This window comes from Anguilla anguilla, chromosome 6 (assembly GCF_013347855.1).
Source record: "Anguilla anguilla isolate fAngAng1 chromosome 6, fAngAng1.pri, whole genome shotgun sequence".
Taxonomy (NCBI): domain Eukaryota; kingdom Metazoa; phylum Chordata; class Actinopteri; order Anguilliformes; family Anguillidae; genus Anguilla; species Anguilla anguilla.
In genome coordinates this window covers 52,221,487-52,239,794 of record NC_049206.1, presented here as the reverse complement: position 1 = coordinate 52,239,794, position 18,308 = coordinate 52,221,487, and the positions used below count along the sequence as shown (strand labels likewise).

The following is an 18,308-nucleotide window of genomic DNA, read 5'->3' as shown; positions in this document are numbered from 1 at the left end:
AAATAATAATAATACCCTTTTTTGATATTTGCATGTTCTAAATGGATTGGCTGTGGCAATGTAATAATTGTACAATGTTTTCAAATAAATGCTTTATGAAACTAGAAGTGAGTGAACTTATGTATTTATTGATTCTCTTCCTGTTAATTCTCATCACATCACGTTTCAGACATTGTGCTTTTACTTACACAGTTACGTCTGCCTGTGAATAATGCCTAAAGAAAGAACATTTAGATTTAGCAGATGCGCTTGTCCGAATAACACAGCTTATATTTTGAGTTAAGAATCTTGGTGTGAACCAAGAGAATTTGCCCTTATCTTACTTATCTTACCCAAAAGGCTGCTCAGCTACTTGTACAGACCCTTGTAATCTCTGGCATGGACTACTTTAACACCTGATGATGTTAAACTAGTCCAGACAAGAGGACTGTGCCACCGCAACTGGCCCAGAATTCTTCCTCCAGCCAAAAATGACAACACGCCACCCTACTTCTGATCCCTGTTCACTGGCTTCCATTGGCTGCCTGAAAACAATTTTAATGTCTCACACTGGCTTATGCCAAGCTGGAAATGGTACTGCCCCTCCCTATCTGAAGACAATGATCACACCACGCACACTGACCCGACCTCTCCTCCCCCCCACATCCTCCCGCCAGCTGGCTGTGCCATCCCGCCAAACTCCCAGCGGCTGCTACTCCTTCCCTCTCTGGCCTAACGCCCTGACGGTGGAAGGGCCTTACCCAGCCAGTGCGCTGGCCGTTGTCTGCGAACGTCTGAGAAATCACCTTTTCAAATGCCATGTTTCTATTGAACTCAACATTTATGTCTTTAAAAGAAGAACCATTCTCCCTCACTCTCTTGAAGCAAACACTTTACAGTATCATGGTACTTATATGACTGTTACTACCTCTATCTCTAGCCCTTTGAGTGCTTACCATGTGAAATGGTAAAAGTGTCTGCAAAATGACTAAATTGTAAAAATAATCAATTTACACAGTTGGATGTTTACATGATTTATGTTAAATACCTTGCTCAAAGGTAAAAGTAGCAGCTGATCATTTGATAGTCCAGTCTTTGAGTTTGGTTCCCTAACCATCGTAGGCTACTGTACTGCCACTCTTACTGTCACAAAAAACCTAGCTCTAGATATAGATCATATTAAATCATTAATGCTTATCCATTGCAAATATCCACCCAACGTCAGGAAAACATCTGACACATTAATTTAGAGGGACACAGATATTTTGAGACAGATACAAAAATGACCTAGTAACAAACCGTTTGAAAAATATTTTAAAAAATGAATAGGCCTACAGTGAATATACTCGAGAGAAACGCGTCACATTATGATTAAACGTTAAAACGTAGTCGGAGGGGGTTTAAATAGGGACGTTTTCATAAAGTTCACCCTGCCCTACAACAATGGTGGTATGTCCCAAGGTGTTATACCTGTTTCGGTGATGGCCCCCCATAGCAGTCGTGGAAATGGCTCTGGAAGGCGAAGCCTGGGAGAGGGAGCTGCGAGAACAATTTTCCTTGTTGTCCAGCTGCACGTCTGATGCTCAAGAAGACCGTGAACATGCTGAAGCCGGTGCACAGCTGCAGAATCATAGCGGCGAAAACAAGGGATTCTTACATTTAAGCGAAGAGGTTCTCATTCTAATCTTTAAACGGCTAGACGCATTCTCCTTGCTCAGGGTTGGGAGCACATGCAGGACCTTTTTCCGAGTTTGTTCTTGCAACTCCCTGTGGAAACGACACTTCCAGGTAAGCCCACGTGATAGACTGAAAATTCGGTTTTTTATTATTTTTCTTGGAGAGGTGAAACGTATTACAATCCTATATTTATGGTCTGCGTGGTCTTAAGCGTTACATTTGAGTGGTGTCATCGTGCCTTAATTTTTCTGTATCGTTTTGTATGGAAATGTTTCAATGTGGTCTGTTCCTTTCAATGCCTCCATGCATCCAATTAAGAGTCAGATCTAGGTTGAAAATGTTCTGCTCAGTGTCAGTCAAACTGCAGTAGCCTGTTGCATGAATTATTTTTTATTTCATTAATCTGTAGCGAATTAAGATATCACGCATGTTTGCCTACTCACTCATTTATTTGCCAATAGGCGTCCTTCGGAGTTCAATTTTCCACAGCCACGTGCTTAGCCACGGCCAAAGTTTGCTTCCGACTGCTTTTTATGTGGAGGACTCTCTACAGAAGTCTGCACTGCAACAGGTCACTTCAGGAGAAGCTTTTTGCGGAGATCCCGCTGCCCCCTCACAAGTACTGGACTCAGTGGTTGGTGCTGGAAGAAAACGTACCTCTGCCGTCTGTCACGCTGCCAAGCAGTGAGATCTTAATGTTGTGGGGATTAGAAGAGGCCGTTTTAGAGGGGAAAAACCAAGGTGAGAATTCTACGTTAAAACTATGTAAAAATCGGACATTTCAAGTGGCATAAATAAATTCAGTATCCTTTTCAGTGCCATTAAACGAGCCATTGGAAGTTTACACATGGATATTTAAGTCTTAGCTCTGCATCTACGTGCTGTCAGATTCTGTGTCTACCTTCACAGAAGGTTTACAAGCATTCTTGTTTAATGTTGAAAGGGAATAAGTTTCCTTCCAAGCTCAAGTCAATAGCCAAGTCTCAAATGTATGCCTTCACTGAAAACTGACTTTTTTGTAGTTTCTGATCTGAGTGAAGTTTCCCAGAGTGCTTCTCTCTCTCTCTCCCCCTACCCCCAAGCAGAGAACGAGGATGAAGGCGATGTTTTTAAGTTTGAATGGAAAGACTTGTACAGGAGGGCCCTCGAGCATCACGGCAGCGAAGCGGAGATGTACCAGTACGTTCTCAACCGGCATGCTGTGAACGGTAGGCCATCGTGCGTTTGATTCGCTTTAGCTCTGGACTGTCGTCTGCTTTATGGGAAGAGAAATTCAGACTTTAAGCATTTAACTGAATTTCCACTTTGTTCTGAAGTCTGTTTTTCCTTCAACTCTGTTTAAAACTGGGCAGAGTTATTCAGCGCTGATTTTATAGGACAGCCATAATGTAACAATATATTTACTGTAGAAGATGCAGTGGCATGAATGCTGGGTGTATATTTTCAATACAGTTTGCGTGAAGATGAATGGATGTCTTGTCTTGCACATTGCTTTCAGTTGTGGAGATAGATTATCTTGAGCGAAATGCTTTTTCCCTTTTGCAATTCAAGATCCATTTAACGAAAAATCTCATCTTAAGACTTAAGGTATTAGGCCAAAGTGATCTATTTATATGCCTTTGAGGGCTGTTTATTATGCATCCATCCCTTTAAAGAAAAAACGTAACATTGTACTGGATAAGATTGCCTCCGGTTTGAAAGACTTTTTAGCTTGCTGTGCACTTTTCTGGTTCCTTGTAGGAAAACGTATGGGGAATTCCATTAGAGAGTGCGTGTGTGTATATATATATATATATATATATCAGGCTATCCAATTTTTTGCGCTACTGAACCACTTCAAAGTGTGTATTGGACTGGTGATCTTGAAATGAAAACCTGACACGTGCCTTTCAAATCTGCTGTCGACCCTCAGGATTATGATGTTCCAGGCCTGCCTCCTGCTCAGCCACAGCGCGGTCTGAGTACTATAGGGAGCACTATAAGAGCAGGTCACTGTTTGTAGCTTACACTGCTCTCCATTACAAGAGAGAGAATTCATTTTAAATCAGCCATTCTTTATTTTGGCTGGAGGTCTCCAAAACTGCATAAAATGTAGCGTCAATTCAGATTTTTGGATTGGCCAGTATTTTGCCTTTGCAAACCCCATCTTCGAGGAGTCCATGTGATTATTTTAACAAATTAAGTCAATAAGAATTGAGAGAATTTATAGTTTTGTATGACTGTTCATTTGTAAATTCTAGGGCTTGTTATTTCCCAAATTAATTAATATTGATTGCTTTGAGCAATTTTCCTCAGACTAATTACATGCATTTCAGTTTCTGTTTGGTAAAAGTGCGCATCAAATTACCCTTGTTTATGTTCTTGTGATACAGAATATTCATAAATTGAAAGGGTTGACAACCACTGGTGCAAGTCCTAAAAAAAGTTCCACTGTTTGGAGGATAGTGTGGGTATGAATTGCTACTCAAAAATGGTTACTTTAAGAACTCCCTGCATTAAACAATATAGACATTTTATCATTCAGTGCTACTATGAAGCTAGGCTTGTCAAGCAGGCTTGCTGACTGAGCTTCATCCTTGGTGTTCGTTTTAAAGATGTATCTAAATAACAGCATATTAAACACATGCATTGAGCAACATTTTGACAGTTTGGCCTGGAGTTGTAAATTCTGGTCCTCACCTACTGAGCTTTTTAAAAAAAAAAAAAAAAAAAAATTATTTTTTAAGCTTCATGCACTTGGGGCTTAAAAAAAAATTGAAAGCAATACTGCAGATACAATAAAATGAGTGATTTTGTAATATCAGTTGAAGTTTCTATAGGAGCAGGTCTACTAACACAGGAAGTCAGATTCACAGGTCCTGTTCTTTCTTACACCCCCCCACCCCCCACAGACCACACTGAGCTGGAGGCCCTTTACCACCAGTACAGTCAGTGCCGTTTCCAGTGGCTCTTCACCTATTGGCTGTTCCGCCAGCCCGCCCCCTTCGACCGCCAGCTGCGCTGGGTCTACCTGCAGTGGCGCAAGCACAGCAAGAGGAAGGTGGCGTCCTGGGGCGGGACCCTGTGCGACGTCCGCTACCTGGCCACGCTGCACCCGGTCACCAGCGACTACTGGCGCGGAAAACTGGCGAGGGGCGACGAGACCGTGGGTGAGTCTGCGGAGCGCGTGACTGGCCGTCACCGGGACGGGAGTCCATGCTAATCAGGTTTTAGCCGCTTGGTGCTGTAATGGCCACTGAACAAACCAGTGGACTGGTCTCAACAGCAACACAATGACTGATCTCCACAAACCCCTGCATACCTCATACACCTCATACACACACACACACACCAAATGGAAAATTGAGCCAAAATGTGTTGGAAAGTACAGCACAAAATGGGAGTCGATGGAGCTCTGTATTTTTCCGCACACTATTGCTTCTCCATTCCTATAACTCTCGAATGTAAAAAGGTGTTTAGACCGAAATGCAACATTAATTTGTTGGTTCCATTGTCGGGTTTCTTTATAACCGAATTCTGCATTTTATTTTAGTCCTGTTGAGCTTATATGGTAAGAGACAGTGTACAACTGATTATTGTCTCAGTCTAGGTCTTTATGAGTACAATGAATAAATTGCTTTCCCTGACAGTCGCAAAGACCACAGTGCTTTATTTTGGCACAATTGGCACCTACATTTATTAATTTGTTTATTTTGAAAACAATGCTCTCAATACCTCGACAGGCATTAATGAATGAATAATGAAACGATGCAATTTTAATACTGAGATTGCTCTATGTAGAAAAACATTAAATTGAGTTAAGTGTGAAGTAAACTAATGGGACTTGAGCACAGTGTTGCCAGCCTACTAACTTGCCTGAGGAAGGCCAGCCAGGTTCAAACATTGCTGGAAGCTTCCTGAAGGCAGTGTTGGTACCAGAGGGGAAACAGAGTTGTCAAACCACATTGCACAATGCTAATATTGTACGTACATATACATATTAATGGATTTTGCACCAACTCTGGAGAAATATATTTTTTGTAATTACTTTCTTGTACATTTTTGTTCCTCTTTCGCTCTGTAATTGTATTGAATGTCAACATACTCTGCTGTAAGGCAGTCTTTCTGTCTTGGTGCGCTGTAAACTGGATTTTTTGATGGCATAGCCTATAATTTAAAAATGTAAAGACTCATTCTCAGAACACTAAAGGACTCCAGGACCCGAGAGAAAGAAGATTGTTCAGTTTTTCTGACGGAATGGGAGTGGACTTTAGCAAAGCTCTGAGCACACGAGCTCCAGCTGGCGGGACTCACTCTGAAGCCCACACAGCCTGCACTGTTTTTCACCGCCTCTCAGCAAGACTTCATACTGATCCACATACATCCTAAATCACACCAGCTTATGGACAGTTTATGGATTTTAACCAGTTTCCCTTTAAATGAGGTCCAGGGCAGTGGAAGTGCACTCTCGCGTTCTCATTCTCAGGATGTGTAGACACGGAGGCTGTTGTCGTGTGGCGAGCTCCTTAAGACCAAATGGCCGAGAGCCTGGTGTGTGGCCCTTAGACTTTTAAAGTGCGTATTTCTCCTTGTGCCTTTCAGGAATTCAGACGGTGGAGAACTACTTCTCCATGTGCAAATCCCTGGTGTCCTGGATTTTGGGCCGTGACTGGGGCAGACTGAAACGCAGGAAGGTACGCCAAGCGGGTTTCTGAGACCGCCTGCCGCCAAGCCCGGTGGCCTAAGTGTGAACTTCAGCTCTTGTTGAGCTCTGGTTCAATAGATCAAACACTAACACCATGGCATCATTTAGTTCCCTGTGCGCTACTGAGAATACCGCAGTTGTACAAACGGTAATCTTGACAAGTTGACTGAGTTACTTTTAAAAATAGTTTCAAATGGTACAGATTTCATGACAAACGGAATAACATTTGTTATTGTGAGTGTTGTCTGTTTGGTGGAAGCCCCTGTGTATTGTGGCAATTGATTCCCAAACCTAAGCATACACAGACTCTTTTTCTCTGGTATTCAAGTAGCGTAGCATTTGATATTTTGCGTCTCCAGTTCATTAGCTCGATGTGAACAATTAAACGCATCGCAGCTTGAACAGACAACAGGAAGCGCTCTCTCTCCCCTGCAAGTGAACCCCCTAAGTGAATTAGAGACACATCTGTGTGCATGTCCCACTCAATTACACCGCATGTGTGAAAAACCAGAACCCTTCACTCTAACAGGCTGATACTGTCAAAAGCAGCCCTGCATGGTGGAGTGCTATGTATGTATGTATGTAAGGGTATGGTGAGGAATTTGGGTTGCGTCATTTTGAGCCTGATCCGTTTTGTTGGCTCTTGCTCATTTGCCAAAACTGCTTTGCATCTTTCAAATGGCATCATAATTACAGACACTGTCGTAAGCCACTAAATATAAAAGGTGCGATCAGTCTAGCATGCTGTTAACGCACCTTCAGAACAAGTTGCTTTATTTAGCTTTTCGCACGCTGGGAAGTGTACAGTCACAGCCCCGGTCTACACTGATTTCATACCAGGAAATGGAACGGAGTCTCTGAATAGATTGCCTTGTTGTGAAGGAAATTTAATGTACTGAAGCATACATTAAAGAGAGTACTGTACAGTGCATGTGTTTAACCACTTCTGAATGGGCTTTGTGCTCAGAAGGCTGACCTCAGGCAAGTCCGAATCGCACTGAAAGAAAGGCTTTGAGTGCCTTGTTTGCATTTGTTGCGACTGTTCACATTTTAATAAACTACATATGAATAGACATTGGCTGTCAGCCACTGGGCTGTTACTGGTTAATTGCCAAAAGCTGCATGCACACCTATGAAAACCCATGCTGTTTTGTGCATGTATAGATTTATGAAGGCTTATGAAGTTAACTGGAAGGCCAGATTAATGCCTTGGCGTCCTGCGATTGCTGATGGACTGAGCTGCTTGTAAGAGTGCATTGATGCAGTGCTGTGGCTGCTGGTTGTGGTGACTCTTTGGTGCGGTGTACTGTTTTTTTTCAGGTGTATGAGGACACCCTGGATGGGGTGTACAGGCTGCTGAAGAGGGACATGCAGAACGTACTGATCGAGCGCGGCACCTTCTGGCAGGTCGCCAAGGTCCAAATGGCGCGGGTGTGCGCGCTGGAGGAAGCGGCCACGAACTACGTCAACTGGAGGATCATCGAGACGCTGCCCTATTACAGGTGAGCGGCTCGGCGACGCCCCCGCGGCCCGTCACGCCGCTGCCAGCGGAAGACCGAAAGGTTTTGTTTTTAACTCGGAAGAGACCCCGAGGGGGAAGGGCTTTGAGCGGCTCGATTTTGATCGCCGACTGCCTGTGGAACGGGGGGCCTCAAAATCAATCCACTCCGTGACCTCCTGGCATTTCTGAAAGGTTCCCTGACCAAAATAACATTTAAAAATAAATAAATAAATAAAAGGAGGGGGGAAAAAAATTGGTAATGCCCAAATCTGATTCGCTTATAATCTGGAAAGGAAATTCTCTACCGAAGGCGAGCTTCGAAACGCTCAGATGTAAGCTGGTCTCACGGCGAGGTTTCTGTATTTGCTGGAGACCGTTGAGTTGGGAGCGGCTGGTGCGCGCTCTCTCTCTGACCGGGCTTTTGAAGCCCAGGGAGTGCGCGGTTGTGAGAATCGGGACGTGGCTGGCGCCTTCAAACGCATTGCCGCCCGTGGCGGGATACCCAGAGCAGGCCTCCGCGGCGGGTTTTTGAAGTGCGAAAAGGCCGGGGCCCGGCCTGGACGGCGCAGGTGCGCGGACGTGACCGGAACGGGGGCGTCGTAGCGGGTTGGGCTGGCTCCCGCCTGCTTGAGCGCCGAGAATGTGAGAATTTCTAATTCCATTAAAAATGGCGCCCGCTGTTCAGGGCTGGCAGCTCAATTTTATTCGATCCCCCCTCGAGCACAAAAGCCCCGTGCCTGTAAACTTCCTTCATTATCCATTTCTTATTATGGTTGCTATTCAGTCTTGCTGCCACAGGTTGGATCTTTATCTTTTTTTATACGACCTCATTCAATGGCCACAAATTGGTGCAAATGATAAATATATACATTTGTAGCCTTCTTTTACATGTTTGAAGGCCAACCGACGTCTCGCGGTCCGAGGCTGACGTAAACGAGAATCCGTTGTAGTTCACCTGTTTGAAATGCGGCCGGATTATTCTTCCATACTCACTGACGTTGGCGCGTAGGTTGTAAAACTGGCTTTTAAGGGCTTTTTTGTTTTCTTAGGGATGCATTTAGAAGGCTCATGAATAATTCATATAAACCTTACCTGAGCTTATCTTGTGTGATGATAAATACATCAGACAGTCTTATAAAAACACGCCTACACCTTTAGTGAGGATTTCTTGGAAAAACCCTCACTTAAAAACACAAGAATGTATAGGCTACAGGATCTGAAAGTTAGATTCTCTATTCCTAATCCCCCCCGCCCATCCCTCAAAATGCGCTTTTGAATTATTCATCCTACAAAAGTATCGTTTGCGTAAAGCAATGCGTTACTCTTGCTCTCTGTGTGATTCTCTGCCATTGGCTCATTGTTACAGACACCGCCCCTTTTTGTGTGCACGTGCAGATCGCTTAAGTGGCAAAATCCTGGGTTGACCGTTTACAAGCAGCACTGTGATACCCATTATCCATGATTCCCCTGCTTGACCCTGCTAACTTGGACTCAGCTTAACTAAGTTGAGCTACTGTTATGACACAGGCCCCTGAAGTGTTGCGTTTAAGGAAGGTCCTCTCCTTTACAATTCTGGAACAGTGGTTCTGTTATAGCTATATGACCGGGAATTATTCAAAGCACAAAATGGTTTGTCTTAATGTTGAGTAATGGGCCTGTCATCACTAATCTGTCTGTGTGCAGCCTTTGCACCAGAAGACTGTATTACTCGTGTAGCTGGTGCAGGCAGACTGCAGTTGCAAAGTTTATGCACTGGAGGTGTGTGCGTGTGCATGTGCTCCTCTGCTGACTTCACTCCATGGGTAACGTCAAGGCTAATTACCATCATCCCACATGATCGCATTCCAGTCATTTCAGTCTGGATTGTGTTCCAGGCCTGACTCTGCATGAGAACAAGTGCTTTAGCAGGAATTGCCAACAGACCCAAAGTGTGCATTTTTTCAATGAAGAGACTGACTTGTACATCTGCCATTTGATAATCAATTTGAATCAAATATTGGATCTACCAATGTGCAGCTGTTCATATTTGAATTGGAATCCATATGACTAAATATTGCTTGGTTTGTATTCCTGATCCAGATCCATATCCTGATGAATGATTGTATAGCTGAAATGAGATGGTTTAATTAGGATCTCATTTAGCCGACAAAGATGGTAGTGTAAGAAGACCAACTAATCAGAATATTGATATTCTGTACATGAAGGCCTGTGAAACCTCCATTATTTCTAAAAGGATGGTTTGCATTTGTCAGGCTCTACCTGGTGTCGGGAAATGTGGTCTACCTGGAGCACGTGAAAGGGTTCCTGCATCGGAAGAGGCTCGTCCACAGCTGGATCTACCAGGAGGAGAACGCCTTGGTCAGACACCTGCTGTCAGACGAGCTGTACTCGCTGCTGGAGTACGACACCAAGATTACCCAAGGTGACGCTGCACGTCTACACCGCTGAACACCACCACTGAACACCACCACTCTACCACACTGCTTATACTGTATGAGGGTTCTACAGGGGCTGAAAAGGGAATAAAATGCAGGTTCTGTTTCTGCTCAATTTCTACTAAAGCTAATTAATATGATTACTTAATTGACTCGCTCCATTAACAAGCTTATGTAGTACCTGGCTACATAAAATGTCATTAATCCACCCAGCTAGCACGGTGATACGCTATAACGAGCTAGCAGTTTTTTATTAATTTTTTTAAACCGTCAGTCATGCAGTGAATGACTGCGTTTTTGCTGACGCCTGCACATCCGCATCATTTGTCCCCAACAGTTTGGCTTCTACGGGGAATAAAACTTGTAACCTAAGTAGCCGTTACAGTGAGTACACCGTGAGGGCAAAACAAGTAATTTAAACACGCGTGCAGTTAATCATTTTCATAACGTGTGGCTCGGCATCGAGTGCCTCCAAGGCTCTGCTTCCCTTTGCGGCATACAGTGCGTTTCTCCTCTGTCTGAAGTGGGTGCGCTCGCGGTTAGAGCTCAGAATAGCTCGGCATTGATTGGGCTCCGCGAGGCGGTTTGGCGGCCGCGCCGTCGTCCCTCAAGTTGTGCATCGCTGTCATTTATCACCTGACTCGCCGTGACGGGTGTCTAAACTGGAGCCTGTTAAAAAATAAATAAGAAAGCTTTGAGTGTAAGTTCTGTACGCAGCTGCGGCTCTACCTGTCCAGACCCTCGGCTTCGCCTCCAGCGTCGCGAGCTCGGCGGCTGACAGATGGACGCGTCTCGTAGAAGGGCTTCGGAGTGCGGCGAACCGGGCGGGGCTGGCTCCAAGGCGTAGTCTCTTAAGACCCAGTCTTTAGACTTTTCCTCAGATCCCTCTGATCCAATGAGCTCCTCTCCGTCTGTTGGTGCTATATAAACACCCTTACCTCCCCCCTCTCTCTTCTCTGTCCCCCCCCGCAGAGTGCCTTCACGGAGACTCGGCGGTGGCCCAGCTGGGCCGCACGGTCTGGCTGTACCTGCACTCGGGCCAGCAGCCCTACATGGAGGCGGTGAAGGGGCTGGTGCTGCGTTGTGCTCAGGCCAGCCTGGACTACCGCACCTCCCACACGGTCCCCGGCTGGTGCGCTCAGTCGGTCAGCTGAGGTTCCAGCCTGGGCCCAAAACCATGACACCCCAACCCTCTCCGCCCTTTAGCCTGGTGTGCAAAATGCACAGTGCAAAATTTGGGGGTAGGACCTGCACCCTGTCCCAGGGCTTTTTAATGTAGAGTCTGGCCACCCAGATATACCCAATGTGGATTTTTATTTTTTATTTTTGGATTATTTATTATTTTTTAAAAGGGAATTTGCCTCCCTTTTTGATGTCAGCAGTGCAGATGATGCCGCTGTTCATTTTGGAAGGATTTTTAAAAACAGGTTTTTAAAGACGTTTTTAAGGTGTTTTTTAGCTTCTGTATTGATCAGGAATGCAATTTATATTGAATTGTGGGATTTTTAAGGTGAGTTCACTTCCCTTTTTGACGTCAACAGCAGAGATCACACTGCTGTTCATTTTGAAAGGATTTTTTTGAAGTGAGCTTTTAAAGCCATTTTTAAGGTGTTCGCTTTTTGTATTGATCAGGACTTCAATTCACATTGAATTGTGGGAGTGCTAGTTGAGACTTGACAGAATGGGCATCTTGTTTGACCCACGATGCATGCATTGTAAATATTACCGTTAATCTGAAACCTCTTTGAAAGGCATTTGTGTATATTGGCTTGATCAAATGTGTTCTCTGTTTGTATGTAAATACTGAGCAAACTGCTCTGCATACATTAGATGTAAATCCGACTCTGCAGCAACATTTCACATAGATTAGGGCATGGAATGCTGCCAGAATGCTGTCAATAACATTTAAGCAATTCATAATGACTTTGCATCACCCTTTCCATTTAGCATTCCTCGAAAGTGGATGTGAAAGTCAGTCATTAGCAGCCATAATTTTATAAAGCAGAGCTGCACATTTGTAATGGTAATGGTACTGGGCTCCACTGTGTAATCAATAAATCACAATTCAAACACACTGTGCCCTGTCTGCATGTCAATGTGTCCAGTAGGGTTCATGAGTACAGTTTTTAAATTTATAAACTTCTGAGAAATGGAATGTCTTGTCCAGCCCAACTGGGAAAAGACCTGAAAGCCTGTGAAAGATAGGCAGCTAGCTGAATTTCAGTATGAATTTCGTTTATTTGTGAAATGTGTACTTTCATATAATTACTGCTTTTTTCTGGTATATGGGTACTATTTTTAGTTTGCTGCAAATTTGTAAGGTGACACCTCACCAATTGTACACTGCTGTTCTTAATTTCTACATTGTTATCCAATTGTACTTGTATGCTGCAGGTTGCCCAGGATGGGGCTAAATTACCCAGGAAATATTGAATGCATCGCAAATTAAGTTCTGTTACTGTTAATTATCAGGAAAGTGACGCAAAATGATCATGTCATTCAGTATGGAGAGGGGGTGCCAGCCTCTAACTTTCTGGGATTAATTTAAGGTAGAGTTGCCCAATTCAATTTCAAGATGAAAGGGGTAATGGGGTTTGCTTTAAATGGCTATGAGGCAGCATTCAAAGGCCAGACTCAGACAGGGTCTGGACTGTAATTGAATCCTGTCCAAATTGCATTATGGCACATGGCAGTTTTATGGGAAGCCCATGGTCCCCTTTTGGTTTATGATCTGCTTTGAGGCACAGTTCTTCCCTCCCCTGAGTTCTGTGAACAGTGACCCCTATTCCGCATGGTCTTCCTGGCCATCTATGGTTAAATGTATGAAAATACATGGGGGAGGGGGGAATGATTGAATGCAACCAAGGTCAAGACAAAAATAACGTAAAATTCGTATGCCTGACATATGGGTGCTAAATCACTCAATGTGAATGTACTCTAAACTTATTTGGGCCTAACGCTCACCCGTTCTCGGATGTCTGCGATAGATAGACATGCAGTTTCATCCATGCGTAACATACTGTGGTGCTATCCCCCCCACTCAGACGTTCCCTCTGAATGCTGTCCAATTAGTAGTGACGTACGAGGCTTCTCTGAAAGCACAAGGGAAGGGGAGACTGACGCGGGCAAACGCAGCTACTGAATGCAACCGCTTCCTTTTTGAGTAATGATTCCGGAGGCTTCCCTTGGGTGGAGCGAGGGCAGTTTTGAATTTTGGCAAGTTACGCCAATAAAATGTCAGGAGGGAGGTTCTGTCATGGGCTTGGCTCTTCTGCGGTAATGCTTAATGGCACCACTGTCGTTTGGCATTTGCCTAATTGAATTGGAACTTGGCTTCTGGGAAATGGGGTGGGGTTGTGCTCTACAGCTGAAGCCAAGTAGCAGTTGGCCTAGAAAGTTCTAGAACAGAAGACCTGGTTGGTACAGGATGTTGTCCTGGGGCCAGTAGGCACAAAGAAGTCCAGTGGCTTGGAACGTGCAGTTTTATGGATGAAGTGTGGAACCAAGGCGTGACTGGCAGTGGTCATTAAAAATCAATGGCGTCCTGGTGGAACTGGCCTTCAACTCATCCTCCCGCTCTACTTCTGTTTCTCATGACAATCTCTCCTTTCCTCAAACCACCTTTTACTTCCCGGGTCCTCGTTCAGAGAAAGTGGAGTCAAAGACGTGGCAGAAACCAACAAGCTGCTGGATTTGTCCTTGTGAACTGCATTATTCAGACACGGTATTCTATTTTGACCAGGAATCGATGGGAATTTTTCTAGCCTTGTCACATGTGAACTCTTGAGCGACTTAAGTTGTTTTTGGAATTATGGATTCATAGTTCTTATGTGGTCAAGAAAAACACTGATAAAAATGCAAAGTAAATTCTGGGGGAAAAATAAGTACACTGTTCTGTCTACACAGTGCATTCTTTGCATATTTATGAAGTAGGTTTGTCAGTTTGTTGGGAACTTGCCTTCCCAGATTGAGTGACTTAAATTTGTTTTGCTGCTGTTTGTTCTCAATGCATTAAAAGCTCCCAGATGGAGTGGCCTGATTACAGCTTGCTGACGCCGTTCACCGCTGACCTCTCCGGCATCTTAATTTCCTCCGACTATCTCAGAGTTCTGGTTGATTAAAATAAAATGGACCCATTAACGGCTGGCGCAAGACTACATAAACATCCTTTACTTGACATTTGCAAAACTTTTGCAAATGTCTAAACCTCTCACGACAACCACAATTTACTGCAAATTCATCATTATGCATGTATATACAATACCTGCTCTTTAAGATGAACTGGAAAGTAAGAAATACAAAGACAATTTGTATATATAGAAAAATATTTTATTTGCCATCTGTACAAATAAAAGCGAAAGAAACTCTTCAAATGGAAAAATACTAGTTGCAGTTAATACTTTTTTTTAGAACAATGTATATAAATATACCTTTGGCATTCATAAAATCTAGCTGCAAAACTAAAAGCTTAAAATGGTAGAAACCTTTTGAGGAAAATCCTGCGTACAGGAAAGCCAACCAGCAGCTAAATCCACAGTGCACTGCAGGAGCTGGCCATGACAACCACACGCTTCCCATTTGTCCAGGTTATGTAAAATAAAAAAATAAAAAAGAAAGAACCTTTCAAGTCCCATCAATCGCTGCTCGCTGTGTCTTGGTACACTCCTCATAAATTACATTTCCTAAGGGATTACTAATGTTGGATTTTTCACCTGAGCAGATATACTGTATGCAATGTCCAGAGCTACATAGCATAGCACAGTGACCTTTACATGCCGATGGAACCCTTCTAGCCAGCCCGAGAGAGGCAGAAATGGATTCGTAGTTTTGTGACTGTGCGACACACATGCAGGTGTTTTTACCAGTCGATTCTGTCGCTTGCGAAATTTCTGTGAGGAAGAAAATGTCCCATCTGGGGGGAGACCTGCCACGTTTTTGTCAAGGCACAGAGAGGACATGCAACATGCCTCGTATCATCTGTATTCGTTGCGTCCTAGAGAGCTGGTAAATGTGATATTGCATAGTATTTACACCCCATGATAGTACACAATTGTTTTTTGCTAATTAGGCTTCCTACAGGGCACATAACGTGTCCCATCAGAGAGACCAATATGATGCACACCCATGCATATAATGACCAACAGAAACAGAGAATGTATGTTGAAGTTTGCTGGCTGGTTCAATCCCTTTTACTACACAAAAATCCTCTTTCAAAGACGCACGATGCGTGGGTTGTCATAACCGAAACTCTGAACGTTTCTTTCCCTTTGTAATAAAAAACACAAAGCGAGAGGGCGGGTGTTTCCTGTGGCGCGGGGGCCGTTGAAACGACTGGAAGAACGGCGCGTGTGAGAGCGGGATTCCCGCCACGGTACATTCCACATGGGGGGGGGCCAGGGCTCGAGACGGCCTCTGGCGCCTGGCGGACCTTGGGTATGGAGGAACGGACGCCTGGGGGTCGCTCGAACTCGTTTCCGAAGATGAGATCGGCGGCGTTCTCGGCTGGCTTCTCTCCGAGGGCGGAACGAACGTTAAAGCCCCAGAGTCCTTTGTGCTTGTGCGGCCGCGGAACACATGACCTCGCCTCGTATGCGCGGCCGTACGGAAGCTTCGCACGGCCATTTTGGAAAGTGACACGCGACTATGAAAGCGATCGTTTTCAGGGAACGCTCAAACAAAATATCATATTGTGGCATCCGATTGTGTCTATTTTGAAAAAGCACTTTAACCAGATTTTACTTTAATCCGCAGCACATAAACAAAAGGCTTGGCAAAGAAAACCAGCCAACCAATCCTGCATTCTTAAGAAGAACTGAAGCAATTAGTTGGAAAGTCATCTTTGCAAACCGTTATTTGCATGTGTTTTAACAAGTCACCCTAAAACTCGACGAATAAAAATTTTCCTGAATTTGTTTGACCTGCGTGCATCTTGCACAAAGCCCCCTGAATCTTTTCTCACAAAGTTTATAAAATCCGATGCAAACAATCCAGTCTGTAGTAACAGTAATATTGCTCGACTCTGCAGGGCCAACACATTTGGTTTGTGTTCGGTACAGCTGGTATACTAGAGGAAACTGCCTGTGACTTCTTTCACAGGTATACTGGACTCTTTTAGATTTAGCAAGATCGGACTGTGCACACCGAACTTAATTCAGGACAGAGCGCAGAACCACGCTCACACCACACAAAGATGAGCAACACTGAACCTGACACAAAGGTGCGTTGGAGGGACACCCCGGTATCCATGGTTCCCACGAGGTCGTTGCCCGGTTGTGATGGGCTGCGCCACCTGGCGACGTCGACCCGCGACAGTCACTCGCCAGGGGAACAGGATCTCTACCCTCCGTCTTTGGGCTCAGATCCTGATGGCAACTCCTTGAGGTTAAAGGGGGTTGGGCTCTGCTTACAGTGTGGTAGGAAACAGGGGCAGCAGACGTGTAGATGACGAACGTTTCAAAACCGTGAGGCACTTGGAAAAGCAGCATTGAGAGCCTTTCATTTTTTTTTTTTTTTTGCACAGGCCAATGAGACTGCGGACGGAAGTGTGACACACCCAGAGAACCTTCCGGAACCTGGTTCTGAGAGCAGTTTTTTCACGGAGTGGCCCCTGGACATCTGCAAGAGGGCCAGGACTTTCCAGGGTTTAAATAAAAACAAGGTCCGATCGGTTACAACAGAAAAACCTCCGGTGAAAAACGAGACACAGGAATCAAAGGGTTATGAGTTAAAAACACGAGGGGGAGGAGAAGGAAAAACAAGGGGGTTAACACTGAAACTCAGAAATGAGAAGACGCTTCCGTGTAAACCAGATTCACAGCTTGGTCCTACATTCAGTAGTAAGGGAGGTTATTTCAGGTCAATCCGCCCTCCCTGTGCGAAGACTCCGTACCTCTTCTTTATTCTTCGCCTCATTTCCCTTCCCTTCTTTATAAACGGGGGCCCCGCCCCCTCTCGTCCTCCTGCCCGGGTTTACGATTGGCCGACCCCGACGGAGTTCCGGAAAAGGGGCGGAGCCGAGCGCGCCCGTCACTGCGTGGTGCAACTGTCCCCCATGTCCTGGGCGTAGCGGTCGGAGATGATGGTCCGCAGGTCGTCCACGTCCTTCCTCAGCTGCCGCACCTCCGCCAGCTTGGCCCGCAGGCCGTCCTCGATCAGCGGCCGCTCGTTCTCCTCGCTCGAGCAGCTCATCGCTGTGGGGAGGAGTCAGGAGGGAGGGGGGCGGGGTCAGAGGGCTAGTCAGGAACCAGAACGATCCTACCAGCTTTCAGCTCAGCAGACTGACAGCCATATGTTCGGTGCTCATTACGTTACATTGCAGTTTGACATAAGAGGACCGTATGGGGACCTTGCTGTACTGCAATATATACAGTAAATACGTTCATTTTTCTGCAAATATATTTTACCTCTTAGAAATATACTGCATTTTCCAGTGTTAATAGTTTGTACATAAGTTTGTATATACAATTATATTTGCATGTATTGTGAAGTGCAACAATTTCTCGATAATAGATATTATTTAAATAAACCGCTATATATTCTAGTTCGGTAACGAGAGCATAGCAACGGAACTGACTCGGGTCACCAGATACAAAAGCTGGAGCTTTGCCATCCACATGTAAACAACCTACCACGTTATTAGTAACGATTACGATAAAAAAGAACATCTCGATCGCAATAACAGTAAACATGAAAATGATTTCCACTTGAACTGATTACACATTAAAGGGGTCAATTACGTGGAGGGAAATTGTGCACATGACGCATAAACATTCGTTTCTACGGATACGTCTCAATACATTTTCCCACGTTTTGGCAGAGAAAATGATCAGAGCGTTATTTTCACTATCCTTTTCACATTTTCTGTTTTTCGCGTAAATTTTTTTTTGTCGAAGCGCAATGAATAATGCATGCGTTCGGAAGGCTGAGGTAGGTGCGTAACTCGCCTTCCCCCCTGTTTAATGGTAATGCAGCTACAGCCGGCAGTGTGACAGACAGAAGGGGACATTTCTACCGGAATGATCTCTCTCTATTG

General features: G+C 44.7%; 2 protein-coding genes across 5 annotated transcripts in view; one reads left to right on the top strand and one right to left on the bottom strand.

Annotated features, from left to right (window-relative positions):
* The first annotated feature begins 1,450 nt into the window (after positions 1–1,450).
* On the top strand, positions 1,451–12,261 carry si:dkeyp-114g9.1 (uncharacterized protein LOC555399 homolog). Its single transcript, XM_035421226.1, has 8 exons — positions 1,451–1,767; positions 2,118–2,397; positions 2,742–2,864; positions 4,548–4,805; positions 6,238–6,329; positions 7,661–7,842; positions 10,094–10,263; positions 11,249–12,261. The coding sequence occupies exons 1-8, from the start codon at positions 1,486–1,488 to the stop codon at positions 11,428–11,430; spliced, it is 1,569 nt and encodes a 522-aa protein (XP_035277117.1). The 5' UTR covers positions 1,451–1,485; the 3' UTR covers positions 11,431–12,261.
* Positions 12,262–14,995: 2,734 nt separating this feature from the next.
* The window catches only part of cep85l (centrosomal protein 85, like), a 61,780-nt gene continuing 58,467 nt past the window's right edge, over positions 14,996–18,308 (bottom strand). For all 4 annotated transcript variants that reach the window (XM_035421562.1, XM_035421561.1, XM_035421560.1 and 1 more), the window contains exon 13: positions 14,996–17,466. In XM_035421562.1, the coding sequence (XP_035277453.1) occupies positions 17,303–17,466 (164 nt within the window). In that variant the 3' untranslated portion in view covers positions 14,996–17,302. The remainder of the gene's footprint in view (positions 17,467–18,308) is intronic.